The sequence below is a fragment of the Molossus molossus genome, unplaced genomic scaffold (assembly GCF_014108415.1).
Source record: "Molossus molossus isolate mMolMol1 unplaced genomic scaffold, mMolMol1.p scaffold_m16_p_4, whole genome shotgun sequence".
Classification (NCBI taxonomy): domain Eukaryota; kingdom Metazoa; phylum Chordata; class Mammalia; order Chiroptera; family Molossidae; genus Molossus; species Molossus molossus.
Genome location: NW_023425377.1, coordinates 79,448,257 through 79,462,916, shown reverse-complemented (window position 1 = coordinate 79,462,916; position 14,660 = coordinate 79,448,257). Strand labels below are relative to the sequence as shown.

At 48.6% G+C, this 14,660-nt stretch overlaps 1 protein-coding gene across 2 annotated transcripts; it reads left to right on the top strand.

Moving 5' to 3' along the window:
* Positions 1-8,075: 8,075 nt before the first annotated feature.
* On the top strand, positions 8,076-14,621 carry S1PR4 (sphingosine-1-phosphate receptor 4). 2 transcript variants are annotated; one of them, XM_036282119.1, is made up of 2 exons: positions 8,076-9,686; positions 13,484-14,621. In XM_036282119.1, the coding sequence occupies exon 1, from the start codon at positions 8,126-8,128 to the stop codon at positions 9,281-9,283; it is 1,158 nt and encodes a 385-aa protein (XP_036138012.1). In that variant the 5' UTR covers positions 8,076-8,125; the 3' UTR covers positions 9,284-9,686; positions 13,484-14,621. The 2 variants fall into 2 exon arrangements, with proteins under 2 accessions (XP_036138012.1, XP_036138011.1); XM_036282118.1 differs by lacking the exon at positions 13,484-14,621 and adding an exon at positions 11,630-12,154.
* The last annotated feature ends 39 nt before the right edge of the window (positions 14,622-14,660 follow it).

Below are 14,660 nucleotides of genomic sequence, written 5' to 3'. Positions count from 1 at the left end.
AGGCAGCAGCAGGGCCACACTCCCTCTGAAGCTCTAGGGCAGGATCCTTCTTGCCTCTTCCAGCTTCTGATAGCCCCAGGCGTCCCTTGGCTTGTGGCCTGTGGAACCTCTTTGGGTGGGCTCCTCAGTCCTCTTGACACGACCTTGGAGATCTTAAAAGTTCTCCACTTAAGAGAACTTAGTTTTGGCACAGTGAGATGCCTTTTTCTTGTCCTATACTTTCGCAGCCCCAGCTCTGCATTCGGCCATTTCTCCAAGGAGCCCTGATCCGTTTTAATGGAGGTGTTCAGAGAGCACACTGACCACAAAGTTAGGAAATCCATGTTTTCTTCACTCATCTTTTTATTTTGAAAATAATTTAAACCTGTAGAAGTTATAAAACTATTGCAATGAATTCCCATCTACCCTTCATCTAGGTCAGGGTTCAGCAAACCATCTGCTGTATGTCTGTTTTTGTAAATAGTTTTATTGGCACACAGCCACACCCATAATTTACATATGGTCTCTGGTAACTTTTCCTATGGAGGGCAGAGTTTCAGTAGACACTGTCTGGCCCTCAAGGCTGAAATTATTTACTCTTTGACCCTTTGCAGAAAAAATTTGCTAACCCCTGAGCTAGATTTGCCTATGGTTAACCTTTTGCTTTATAGTTCTCTGTAAACTAAATCTAAAAGTGCATTATGTATTCCATAAAGAATATGCACACATTCTTTTTCTTAATTTTCTCAATAATTTAAGAGTATGTGGGATATATCGTGCACCTTTACTCCAAGGCACCATGTATTTCCTATGAAAAAAACTTGTTATATAAACAGAGGGCGATAGTCAAATTCAGGAAATCCAGCATTGATATAATAATATTATCTAATATACAGCCCATGCGGAAATTTCCTCAATATTGTCTTTTACAGCAGCTTCCCCCCTTTCTAGTATCCACTTGGGGACCACTCATTGCATTTAGTTTCATGCATTTTGGATCTTCTTTTGTTGTGGCAGCAAAAATGGCGCCAGGTGTTAGACTGCTAGGGTCGGACCGGACCTGGGTTCACAAACTTCAGTACTTGGGTTTTGACTAGGAAAGAATTCAGAGCCAAGATTCCAATTATAAGAACATTTGTTTGGAAAACCACAGAGGTAGAAGAAGTGATTTGCCAAAGAAATGGGCTTAGGAAACAAGCTATAGAGGTATAAGAAGGGCCCTTGGAGCTTAAAAGTGAAGAAGGTAACGGCGACATGGTGGGGGGGCGGGGAGGAAAGGAAAAGGCAAGGGAGCCTGCTAGGTCCTCTGGCCTAAGGGTTTTGGGCGTGGAGAGCGTAGGGGAGGTCCCAGGGGGAAATCTCAGTAGACAACAGCAGCAGCTGTCCAGGTGTGTCCTTTCAGGGTCAGGGTCTCCACTGATTGATTGATAGGCTCCAGGGCAGGGTGTCATTATTCAATGCAGCTGGTCCTGAGGTGGTGTCCCTTGTCTGGTTTTGCTGCTTTTCTGGGCCTGGAGCTGAAATACAACAGAGGTCTAGATGTTATCTCTAGGGAGGAAGGGTCAGGGGGTCCAAACCACATGACCAGCTATATACTGGGGGAGGAAAGGTCAACCTGGGATGAGGCCCCACTCTACAACTGTTCTTTGCTAGGCATATGGGGCTTTCTGCCCTGGTCACCTTTTTCACCTGGCCCATTGTCCTTGCTCTGCTCATATCTGTCTAACTGCCTACCACAAGACAGCCCTAGCCTTTTTTGACTTTCATGACCTTTCATGACCTTGACTCTTTCAAAGAGTATAGGCCAATTATTCTGTGGGATGTTCTCAGTATGGGTTTGTCTGATGCCTCCTTATGATCTGATGCAGAGCGTATATTTTGAAATATTGTAGAAATGATGTATCCTCAGTGTGTGATATTAAGAGACCAGCCATGTTTATTTATTGCATTTCTGGTGATGTTAACTTAGATCTCTTGGTCAAGGCGACATTCACCAAGTTTCTTGGGTAAGATATTTTTCTCTTTGTAATTAATATGTACTCTGTAGGAAGATACTTTGAGATTGTGTAAATATCCTGCTCCCCAACAAAATTCCACCCAATAATTTTAGCATTTATTATTGATTATTGCCTGGGTCAATTAATGCTATGATGGTTACAAAAGAGTAATTTTTTTTCTAAATGCTAAGAGTGGAATTACTGGATCATAGGGAAATAAATCTTTCTAATTTTTTTTACTGTGGTAAAATGCACACAACATAAAATTGACCATTTTAACCCTTGTAAGTGTAACATTCAGTGGCATTAAGCATATTTACATTGTTGTGCAATTGTTATAGGACAATGTAAAGTTAGAAAAGCCTGGCCAGTGTGGCTCAGTGGATTGAGTGTCGTCCCATGGACTGAGAGGTCTCAGCTGATTCCCGGTTAGGGCACATGCCTGGGTGGTGGGCCCAGTCCTCAGTAGGGGGTGTAGAGGAGGCAGCCCATCCATGTTTCTCTCACATGGATGTTTCTATCTCTCTTTCCCTTCCTCCCTCTATAAAAAAAAAAAAACAATAAAAACATATTTTTAAAAATAAATAAAAAGTATATAAAAATCTGCCCAGGCCAATTTGGCTCAGCAGTTTAAGCGTCGGCCCAAGGACCAAAGAGTCTTGTGTTTGATTCCAGTCAAAGTCATGTACCTGGGTTGCGGTTCAGTCCCAGCCATGGTCGGGGTCGTGCAGGAGGCGACCAGTGGATGTGTCTCTCTCACATTTCTCTCTCTCTCTCTCTCTCCTCCCCTCTCTCTGTCCCCCTTCTACTCTATCTCCCTCTCTCTGTCCCCTTCTACTCTCTCCCCCTCCTGTCCCCCTTCTACTCTATCTGAAGATAAATGGAAGAATGTCCTCGGGTGAGGATTAAAAAGAAAGCTAAGTGGAATAGGGAAACTGAGGCAGGAAAATTAAACAGAGCCAAAAAGCTTTGCAGGTCACATGGAACAGGGTCTTCCTTAAAAACACAGGGTTAAACACCTCCTCTAAAAAAAATGTAGGAGTGGAGGGGGATTGGAAAGGAGATAAGAGGAGGAATCCTAATTCAAATTCTCAGTAACCAAAGACCACTTAGTACAAATCAGAGCGCAGCTTTATCTCATCCCACTGTGTAAACAGAAAAGCCAACAACAGTCTTGGGATTTAATTGCCAGGTGCTTCTCATAAATTGTGGAAAAGCCATAACAAAGAAAAGAGGAGACTAGAGTTCATCTGTACCAGGATATCTAGCAGAGGAATTTTTCAAAAAACCTATAGACAGCCCTGGCCGGTTTGGCTCAGCGGTTAGAGCGTCGACTTGCGGTCCTGAGAGACCTGGGTTCGGTTCCTGCTAGGGGCATGTACCTCGGTTGCAGTTTGTCCCCAGCCCTGGTCGGTCATGCGGGTGGCAGCCACTCAATGTGTTCCTTTCACATCGATGTTTCTCTCTCTCTCTCTGTTCCTCTCTCTCCCTCCCACTCTACCTGAACAAAAAAATGGGAAAATGTCCTCGGGTGAGGATAAAAAAAAACCAAAAAAAACCTATAGACAGGAGGGTATATAAGGCAGAAACCCCCACCCTACTGGCTCTTCAGATTAGATGAGAGCCCATCTGCACCTCATAAGCCAGATGTATAGATTTGCTTGCCTTGCTTCTTTAATAAATGTACATGCTTTCATTTTTTTTAATAAATTGGATTTATCACAATGCAACCAAGGTCTCTTGTGTAAATTCATTTATTCAAGAAGACAAGAATCGAGGCTGGAGACAGCTCTCTCCCTCCGACTCAGGGTGCTGTCTGATAACACCTCTCTGGTGTCTGTGAGAGGTTCCCATCACAAAATCATCTACACCATCCATTTCCACAACTTTCGTCTTGTAAAATTGAAACTGTCCCCATTAAGTACTAACTGCCCCTCCCCCTCCCTTACACCTCAGCCCCCACCATCTACTTCCCGTCTCTCTGATTTTAAGATCATTCATTGCTGGTGCTCACATAGCTCCAGGTTTGGCCAGCAGCAGCCCCTCAGTCTGGCTCCTGCATCTCGTGACAGATACCCATCCTTCTCGGAGCACTTTCTTACTTTCTGACACACAAACATGTTCCAGGCTCATCTTGCACTCTCTCTGCCTCACTCCATTTTTTTTTTTTGAAGGGGGTGATATTCAGAAGCCAAGATCCATGTGTTTGATGCTCCATTGCTATTTGGGAGTTTCAGTGGACAGAGTCAGGAAACAGATTTTTGTTGGGGGTCAGCTTGAAAGTGTCCACACTGACACTTTCAATCCTGTCTAGTCCTGTGGGGTTCTTTTGCATTCTCCCATTCCATATCTACATCTTCCTTCTGAGTGAAGACCTGGCTCTTTTTTTTTTTTTTTATCCTCACCCGAGGACATTTTTTGATATTTTGTTCAGATAGAGTGGGAGGGAGAGAGAGACAGAGAAACACCGACGTGAAAGGGACACATCGAGTGGTCGCCACCCGCACGACCCAATGAGGGCCAGGGACAAACTCAACCGAGGTACGTGCCCTTAGCGGGAAGCGAACCCGGGTCTCTCCAGACCACAGGCCAACGCTCTAACCGCTGAGCAAACCGGCAAGGGCAAGACCTGGCTCTTTTAAAAAAAAAATTTTTTTTAATCCTCATTCGATATGTTTCTATTTTATCTTCAGATAGAGTGGGAGGGAGGGAGAGAGAGAGAGAGAGAAACATCGACGTGAAAAAGAGACGTGCCCTTGACAAGAATCAAACCTGAGACTCTTTGGTCCGCAGGCTGACACTCTAACCGCTGAACCAAACCGGCCAGGGCAAGATCTGGGTCTTAATATCAATGCCATTGCACTGTGCTCAGTCCCATAACATTGTCCCACATGATGATTTCAGAATTACTACCCACATACCACTCTCCAGAATAAATCTCCTAAACTAAGTTCAAAATCTCTTTGCAGTTTCTTTTGTCTTTAGAGCAAGTACTATGTCCAAAAGTTACATGGACTGGTTCTTTTCTATTTCTGTGTGGTTATGTTTTCCATTTGAAATGCAATTATGTTAATTATTTCTATTTCTATTCCATCTTAAAGTTCTTTTCTCCATTCCTGTTGACTATAGGAAGCATTGACTGAGTTCAAAAACTATGCAAAGGGCCCTGGCCGGTTTGGCTCAGCGGTTAGAGCATCCACCTGCGGTCCGGAGAGACCCGGGTTCGGTTCCCGCTAAGGGCATGTACCTCGGTTGCAGTTTGTCCCCGGCCCTGGTTGGTCGTGCGGGTGGCAGCCACTCGATGTGTCCCTTTCACATCGATGTTTCCCTCTCTCTCTCTCCCTCCCACTCTATCTGTGCAAAAAATGGAAAAATGTCCTTGGGTGAGGATTAAAAAAATAAAAAATAAAAAACTATGCAAAGGAACACTCAGAGGGTGTCATTCCCTCTTTTTAATTTCAATCCTTCCCACCCATAGGTAAACAATCTCTGATTACTGGTTTCTCTTCTGTGTTTGTTTTGCAAAAACAAGCAAATATGTGTATATTTTATCCTCCCTTCTTTAGTACACAAAAGGTACCATATGACCTAAGATTTTTTGTTCTTTTTTTCTTCTTCTTCTATATTGATTTTAGAGAGAGAGGAAGGGAGAGGGAGAGAGAGATAGAAACATCGATGAGAGAGAACATTGATTGGACATTTCCTGCATACCTCCCCTCCCCCCCAGGAATCAGGCCCACAACCTGGGCATGTGCCCTGACCAGGAATCGAACTGGTGACCTCTTGGTGCACGGATCAACGCTCAACTACTGAGCCTCACCAGCCGGGCTCTTTTGTTCTTTTTTCCCCACTTAATAATATGACCTGGAAATCACTCCATTCATTCATAGAGGTTATCCTTGTTCCTTTTCACAGCTGCGTAGTGCTCCGCTCTGGGTGCAGCATAATTTATCAGCCTATCTCCCGTGTACAGACATTTGGGGTGCTAATATTTGTCATTTACAAACAACAATAATAATGTTCTGTGTGTGAACTTGCATATTGTTAGAGCTGTGGTTTCAGGGCAGATTCTAGAGGGGGCTTGTTCTTCTACAGCACAGAGATCATTTTAAGATTAAATAAGGCATGATGTGTGTATGGCCTTTCTCCCAGGCAGCAAGTAATTCACAGGAGAGGTCAGGGATGGATTGTTCTGCCTTGTTAGTCAGGCTGCTCTCTCACAGCGTTGTACTTTAGTCCTGAATTTGCTCCCTGGCCCAGGAGTCAGGGGCTCAGCTGGGGTTGGGGTTTAGTTGAGGTTTGGGATAAATTAGAGTCAGTGCTCAGCTTGGGATCAGGGCTCGGTCCAGGATCATGGGTCAGGGTCATAGTAAGTTTAAGACTCATCCAAGGTCAGGGTTCAGCCTGGGGTCAAAGCTCAGTCTAGGACCAGGGCTCAGTCTGGGATCAGGGCTCAGTCTAGGACCAGGGCTCAGTCTGGGATCAGGGCTCAGTCTGGGATCAGGGCTCAGCCTGGAATCCAGGCTCAGCCTGAGATCAGGACTCAATCCAGGGTACAGGTTTAGCCTCAGAACATGCAGTGTGTCTCTCTTTTATGCGCCCAAGTCAGGTGGTCCCTGAGAGCCAACTGTCCTACTGCACAGGGTGGTACCTGGGAAAGACTTGGCTGCCTTTCCCATCTCACCCCAGCTGCCTACATAGCTGCCTGTGTGGCCTCTCCTCCCAAAACCACCCCTTTAGATCCGTTATTGCTTGGTCACCTCCAGTGACAAGATGTTCTACCGCCTCCTCAGGCAGCACCTCGTTTGAGCTTCCCTGTAATGGTCCTGCTCCCACAGCTGAACAGTGAACAAAGGGAGACGTGTTGGTCAGAGGCCATGGTCACCTGGACTGTTCTCCCGATCTCCTGCCTACCCTGCCTCTTATGAGCATACCTGTGCCCCTTGAGGGCCAGGCAAGGGAGCCTGCCTCCCTCCTGAGACCCCAGGGCAGGGCTGTGCCTTACCCTCACAGGTCTCCCAGGACTGGCTCTACTCCCCCCACTTTTCATCCCCACTTGGTGCCCAGGCTTCAGTCCTCAGCCATCTCACATTGAGTCATCCTGGGCCCAGTCAAGTGGACATGGTGGGGTTGGGGGCGGGGTGAGCCCCCATTTTTCCTATGAGCGCTTCTCCTCAAAGGTGAGGGGCTGCCTTGGGTGGGGGTTCCTAGCTCTGCCCCTAGTAGGACCAGCTCAGGGGGCAGAAGAGACAACCTAAAATTCTGGTAAGGAGAGCCCTGGCCCCGGAGAACCCTGTGTGTCTGTAGGTGGTCACCTCCCATGGTGTGACCCTTTTTAAAAAAAATTAAATGTTAGCTCTTTTATTTATTTATGTATGTATTTATTTATTAATTTTGTTCAGATAGAGTGGGAGGCGGGAGAGAGACAAACATTGACGTGAAAGGGACACATCGAGGGCCGGGGACAAACTGCAACCGAGGTACGTGCCCTTAGAGGGAACCGAACCTGGGTCTCTCTGGACCGCAGGCCGACGGTCTAACCGCTGAGCCAAACTGGCCAGGGCCCACTGTGTGACCCTTGATAGCTGGTACCACCTCTTTAGGCCTCAGTTTTCTCTTCTGTGGGTAAGTGCACTACAAGTCCATCCCGGCCCTGTCGTGGGGATAAAATGGGGTGGATGCACACCTTCACAAGGTGGCCGGCATGCTCATGCTCATGTGTGTGCAGTCACTTGACACACAGTTATTAAGCACCTACTGTGTGCCAGGCACAGTTGGAGCAGTTGGGGAGATAGTGATGTAATAGCCAGGTCCTGGAAAAAGTCACCTAGCTGGGAAAAGTGGCAAGTGCCTTTGGGAGGGTGCATTTTTTCTCCCTCTGGGGCCCCTACCCCTGTGGGCTTTCGAGGAACAGAAGGGGACAAAGGCAGAGGTCTTGAAGCAGCAGCAGCTGCAGTGGCCTCCAAGGACCTGGGGTGGGAGCGGACCGTTGGGATGCCCCTCCCTACCCAGGCCTCACCCTCACCCTGGGGGTACCTCGAACATAACAGGAAATTTCAAATAACAGGAAACCAAGATCGGGCAAGACAGCAGCTCCACCCTGCCTGGGGCCAGCCACCCTGGGCCTCAGTCTGCCCTGGGGGACTGCCATGAATGCCACGGGGTCCCCAGTGGAGACCCCTGAGGCCTGCCAGCAGCTGGCAGCCCATGGGCATAGCCAGCTCATTGTCCTGCACTACAACCACTCGGGCCGGCTGGTGGGGCGGGCTGAGCCCGAGAACGGGAGCCTGGGGTTCCTGCAGGGACTTTTTGTGGCTATGAGCTGCCTGGTGGTGCTGGAGAACCTTCTGGTGCTGATGGCCATCGTGACCCGCATGCGGTCCCGGCGTTGGGTCTACTACTGCCTGGTCAACATCACTCTGAGTGACCTGCTCACTGGCTTGGCCTACCTGGTCAACATCCTGCTGTCCGGGGCTCGCACCTTCCACCTGGCACCAGCCTCCTGGTTCCTGCGGGAGGGCACACTCTTCATGGCCCTGGCTGCATCCACCTTCAGCCTGCTTTTCACTGCTGGTGAGCGCTTTGCTACCATGGTGCGGCCGGTGGCCGAGAGCGGGGACACCAAGAAGGGCCGCGTCCTGGGCTTCATTGGGCTGTGCTGGCTGCTGGCCACCCTGCTGGGCCTGCTGCCCCTGCTCGGCTGGAACTGCGTGTGCTCCTTCGAGAACTGTTCTAGCCTGCTTCCACTCTACTCCAAGGCCTACATCCTTTTTTGTGTGGTCATCTTTGCCTGTATCCTGGCCACCATCATGGTGCTCTATGGGGCCATCTTCAGGGTGGTGCGGGCCAATGGGCAGAAGGCCTCGCGCCCCCCATTCCGTCGCAAGGCCCGCCGGCTGCTCAACACAGTGCTCATGATCCTGGTGGCGTTCATGATCTGCTGGGGTCCACTCTTCGGTCTGCTACTGGCCGACATCTTTGGCTCCAACATCTGGGCGCAGGAGTACCTGAGGGGCATGGACTGGATCCTGGCTCTGGCTGTGCTGAACTCGGCTGTCAACCCGCTGATCTACTCCTTCCGCAGCAGGGAAGTGTGCCGGGCCGTGCTAGGCTTCCTCTGCTGCGGGTGCCTCAGGCTGGGCCTGCGAGGGCCTGGGGACTGCCTGGTCCGGGCTGCTGAGGCCCACTCGGGAGCTTCCACTACTGACAGCTCGCTGCGGCCCAGGGACAGCTTTCGGGGCTCCCGGTCGCTCAGCTTTCGGATGCGGGAGCCCCTGACTAGCATCTCCAGTGTAAGGAGCCTCTGAGCTACAGCAGGGGAAGATGGACCACCCTCCAGGTGCATACCCATGCAGGCCCACCTCCCGGCCTGGACAAGGCCCAGGAGGGGTGGGCCGGGGGCCTGGGAGATGTAGGGAGGCAACAGGCAGACCCAGATGGAGAGGATGGTGTCCCAAGGCCCTTTGGTCCTCCCTGCAGCCTTCAGGTTTGCTGATGCCAAGCGGGTGTTTCATGGTCTCCTCGGAGAAGGAGGCAACCGCTCATTGAAACAGCGCCCTGGAATGAGGACAAATGGGGTTACTATGTATGCCCCAGTTCCTGTGTGATTTTGGGGAAATCCTGGTTTCTCTCTGGGCCTCAATGGGGCTCCCAGACGACGAGGGGCAGACTGTGGGATCGATGCCCTGGCAACATGGAAGTTCACTGATGGTATGAGATGTCTCGCCTCCCTCTTATTCATTGTTTTGCAGAGGGACGATAGCATGAGGGCTGTGGGGTGGCTGGGAATCTGCAAGGAGGCATGTCTGTGGCCAGGGAAGGCCTTGGGTCTGTGTGTTTGGTGGGGGTGTATGGTTTTGAGGGCAGGTGGAGTGTGTGTGTGTGTGTGTGTGTGTGTGAGAGAGAGAGAGAGAGAGAGAGAGAGAGAGAGAGAAAGATGGGGTACAGAGTGGGTTGTGCCCATGAGCATATGCTGTGCCTCTGCATATGCACAGACATCTCTGTGTGTGGCAGGCCTCTTGTCTGAGGCTGTTGTGTGTGTGCACACACCTGTGTGTGACCAGACCACTTTGCTAAAAATATTTGAGCATTATGAGGCTACTGGGATGGGAAGCAGTGACAGTTGACATACGCCCCTTCTCGCTCACTTCCTCTTTCCTGCCCCATTTCTCATCTTGGTTCTGTGGCAGACTGCTTCCTCCACCTCTGGGCTCTTCATCTTTTGGGAACCAGTCTGGGGGCCAGCAGAAAGGCAGTGGTCTGGTTCTCCTGGTCTCGGGAAACTTACCTACTCTCTAGAGTTCTTTTTAGCACGAACAGCTTCACCCCTTCCCCATCTGTAAAATGGGCTGGTAACAAGTAGAACCCACAGCACGAGATTGTTGTTACATGCTCAGTGCTTGCCACAGTGAGTGGCATCCATGTGTCCCACAAAACGTCTGGCGATGGTGAAAGGTTCACATCTGCACCAGCCAGTACAGGAACCCCACATGGCTACTGAGCACTCAGTAAGTGGCCAGGGAAATTGAAGACCTGAACTTTGAATTAGTTTGCATTTAAATAGCCTGTGGGACTTGAGACAGCCATATTGGACGGTGCAGGGGCACACCCTCAATACATGGCCACCTTTGACTGGTCGAATGTTTGCTTTCTCCACCCTCCCAGGACTGAGCCAGGGTCTTCCTGTCCTTGTCTTGCCAAATTCTCAGGGCAGCCCCCTAAGATGGGGGTGTGGTGACTGGAAACCGTTTATCGTACGGTTCAATAGAGCAGCCATTAGTTATGTGCAGCTATTTATCATTAACTAAAATAAAAGGAAATTTAAAAATTCAGTTTCTCAGTGTATTGATTGGCTGGAGCTGCCGAGTCAAAGCACCATAGATGAGAGGGCTTAAACCACAGATGTGTATTCTCTCCTGGTTCTGGGGGGTGCAGTGTGAGAGCAAGGTGCCAGCAGGGCTGGTTCCTTCTGAGGCCACGAGGGAGAATCTGTTCCTAGATTTTGGTGTTTGCTGGCAATCTTTAATGTCCCTTGGCTTGTAGACACATTACTGTCATCTCTGCCTTCTTATTCATGTGACGTTCTCCGTGTGTGTGTGTGTGTGTGTGTGTCCTAATTTCCTCTTTTTTATAAGGACACTGGTCATATTGGATCAGGGCCACCCTACTCCTGTATGACCTCACCTTAACTATTACGTCTAAGGTCACATTCAGAGGTCCTGGGGGTTAGGACTTCAACATATATATTCAACCGACAGCAGTCATGCTTCCACATTTCAAGCACTCAGTAGTGACATGTGGCTCACAGCAACTGTTTTGGAACTGTAGAGGCAGAACGTTTTCATCACGGGAAGTTCTGTTGGACATGGTTGGAAAGAGTTCCTGGCATGTACCTGGGTGCACAATAAGATGGAATAATTCTTATGTTTTCCTGATGCCTGTTCCAGGTGTATTTATCAGAGACAGCAGTAGGCAGCGTGGGGGCTTGGTGGAATTTGGGGTAAATGGAGCTTGGGCCACCCCCAAAACTCTCGGTCTGTGTGCTGGGCCTGTGTTGAGAGGGCTTAGTTGCTCCATTTGCCCTGCCCTCCCTTTGGGTCTCAGCTTTAGCATCATATCCTCCAGGAAGTCTCTTCTGATTTTTGCCCCCCTAGGCCTCCTCTGGACTTCCGCTGCTGCTTGTGAGTCTCATTGCAGCTCTGATCACCCCTGTCACGCATCCATCTCCTCCTCTGGATTGCAAGCTATGTAACAATGGACATCATAGTAGTGGCGGGGTCACGGCTGTGTCCCTGGGACCCGACACAGGGCCCAGCATACATCATATGCTCAGTGACCTGGAGCTTTGGAAGCACTGAACTCAACAGCACACCTTCTGCTGAGCCTCGGGAACCTCTTCCCCTCCTTCTTCCCTACCCCAGCCCTCCTCTGAATCATCCCAAGGAATCCTTGTCTTCTGCTTGTTAGATGGCTCAGGTGTCTGTAACCTATTACCATTCCCCAACTCTGCTGAACACCATGGACCTCAGCTTTTTCATCTGTCAAATGACACCGATAGCCCCTGACCTCCTGGGACGTTGATAACTCAAAGCAAAAAAGGCCCTCAAACTATTATGTGTATGTTTTTATTCATTCATTCATTTATTTATTTATTTATTTATTAAAAATATGTTCTTATTGTCCAGCCGGTGTGGCTCAGTGGTTGAGCATCGACTCATGTGCACCAAGAGATCGCCGGTTCAATTCCCAGTCAGGGCACATGCCCAGGTTGTGGGCCAAATCCCCAGTGGGGTCATGCAGGAGGCGGCCAACTGATGTTCTCTCTCTTCGATGTTTCCGTCTCTTCCTCTCCCTTCCTCACTCTCTCTAAAATCAATAAGGAAAAAAATGTTCTGATTGATTTTTTTAGAGAGAGGAAGAGAGAGAGATAGAAACATCAATGTAAGAGAGAAACACTGATCGGATGCCCTGTACTAGGGACCAAGCCTGCAACCCAGGCATGTGCCCTGACCAAGAATCAAACCCAGACCTCTCAGTCCATGGGACAATGATCAATCCACTGAGCCACACTGGCCAGGCTTATGTGTATGCTTTTAAATGAATTATAACAATAACTCTTTATATATCACTCGACATCTGGTGTTGTGTAATCACCTTTGTATTAACTAATTTAATCTTCACAAAAATCTCTCTATTAACTCCATTTTATATATGAGAAACTGAGGCCTAGAAAGGTTAGGTAACTTATTCAAGGCCACACAGCTGGGAAGCAGCAGAGCTGGGATTCAAACCCAGGCAGGTGGTTTCTTTTTCTTTCTTTCTTTCTTTCTTTTTTTTTAATCCTCACCTTAGGACATTCTTGCATTTATCATCAGATAGGGCTGGAGGGAGAGAAGGAGGAAGAGAGAGAGAGAAACATTGATGTGAGAGAGACACAACAAGTGGTTGCCACCCACACGACCCCAACCAGGACCAAGGACAAACTGCAACCGAGGTACGTGCCCTTAGCAGGAACCGAACCTGGGACTCTCCGGTCTGCGGGCCAACACTTTAACTGCTGAGCCAAACTGTCCAGGGCCAAGCAGGTGGTGTCTTGATCCCAGCTTGTTACTGTCTCTTGAATGAATGAATGAATGAATGAATGAATGAATGAATGCCACTTCCTTTTCTCCTCAGACAACTCAGAACAAATATTCCATTTCATTCTTTGAGTTGCCTGTGGCTTCATCTCCACAGAGCAGAATAGTTGAACCTCCACATTTTAGACAGAAAAACCAAAGCTCAGGAGAGGAGGCAGCATGGGCAGCTCTAGGGTCTAAGTCTCATTGTCTGAACCATGTCCAGGTCCCTATCTTGACCTGTCTCTGGGTGAGTGTGTGTGTGTGTCTTGTGTCTTCATAGCCTGGCCTGGGAGAATGGGGGGCAGATGGAAGGAGTAGGTAATAAACTTTTGGTGATGAAGAGCACATGGGCCAGAATGACTTCTTGTCTCTTTCCTGCTCTGCCAGGGCACTCCTGACTCCTCAGGCCTAGGGCCTCCCTGGAGAGGCCTGGGAACTGGCTGGAAGCAGAGGAAGAAGAAGAATGGCTAGGAAGGGTTGGCTGGTGTGTTGGAGCTTTCGCTATTCATCCATTCATTTGCTCACTTATTCGTTCACTTAACCACTGTGTATTAGGCTCTGTTTTGGGCACTGAGGTTCTAGATATAAACAATCTGGTTTCTCTCCTCATAAAGGTCCCACTGTGGCTGGGGTGACAAACACTGAGCTAATAAATGCCCAACGACATTTCTGTAAGAAGCTAGCCATGCAAAAAAGTCGGGGAGAGTGTTCTGCAGGCAGAGCACATGCAACAGTCCTGGGGCTACACGAATAGGTGCATTCTCTTAACAGCAACACTTATTGAGAGCTTCATGTATGCTTTCCTCTTTCTGAGTCAGTACATGTGGATTATCTGATTAAATTATTACAAACCCCTGGATGGAGTGGGAGAGTGTTTGATTATTTATTATATTTGGCAGCTGAGGAAACTGAGGCTCAGAGAGATGGTGACTTGCCCAAGGTTACACAGCTGGGAAGTGGAGGAGCTGGGACTTGAACCCATTGCTGTTACTCAGCACAAAAGCCACCATATTGGAGCCTGGGATGCCACCTCGTTGTGGGCCAGGGCTATTGTATTCTTCACCCTGTGACCTCAGTCTTTCCATCTGTACAAAGGGGTGAGTTACTCATGTTCCTCAAGATCCCTGGCCCCAAGACAGAGGGTTCTTAGGATGGATGGCCAGATTAGAAAATACAAGTTTGGGATCCCAGTAAAATTTCAATTTCTGATGAATAACAAATAATTTTTACTATGAGTATGACCCCAAAATGAATAAGCATAAGTATGCACCAATCCCTGCACGAATTTCAGGCTCCAGACTACAAGCCCCATAATCCATTTTGTCACCCCTTTAGGAACCTTCCATAATTTCTTTATTTATTCATCCCAAAATTATGTAGCCCACCCACTGTGTTTCAGGCCTTGTGTTAGGTTCCGGGGATACAGCAATGCACAAAGCAGATCAAAGTCTTTGCCCTCATGGAGTTTAGCATCCACATTCCTTGGAAGTTTTAGGTGATTTTTCTCATTTTTGCCAGGAAGACTACAGCTCCCATGAGCACCCGTGCTTGCTCAATGGGACTA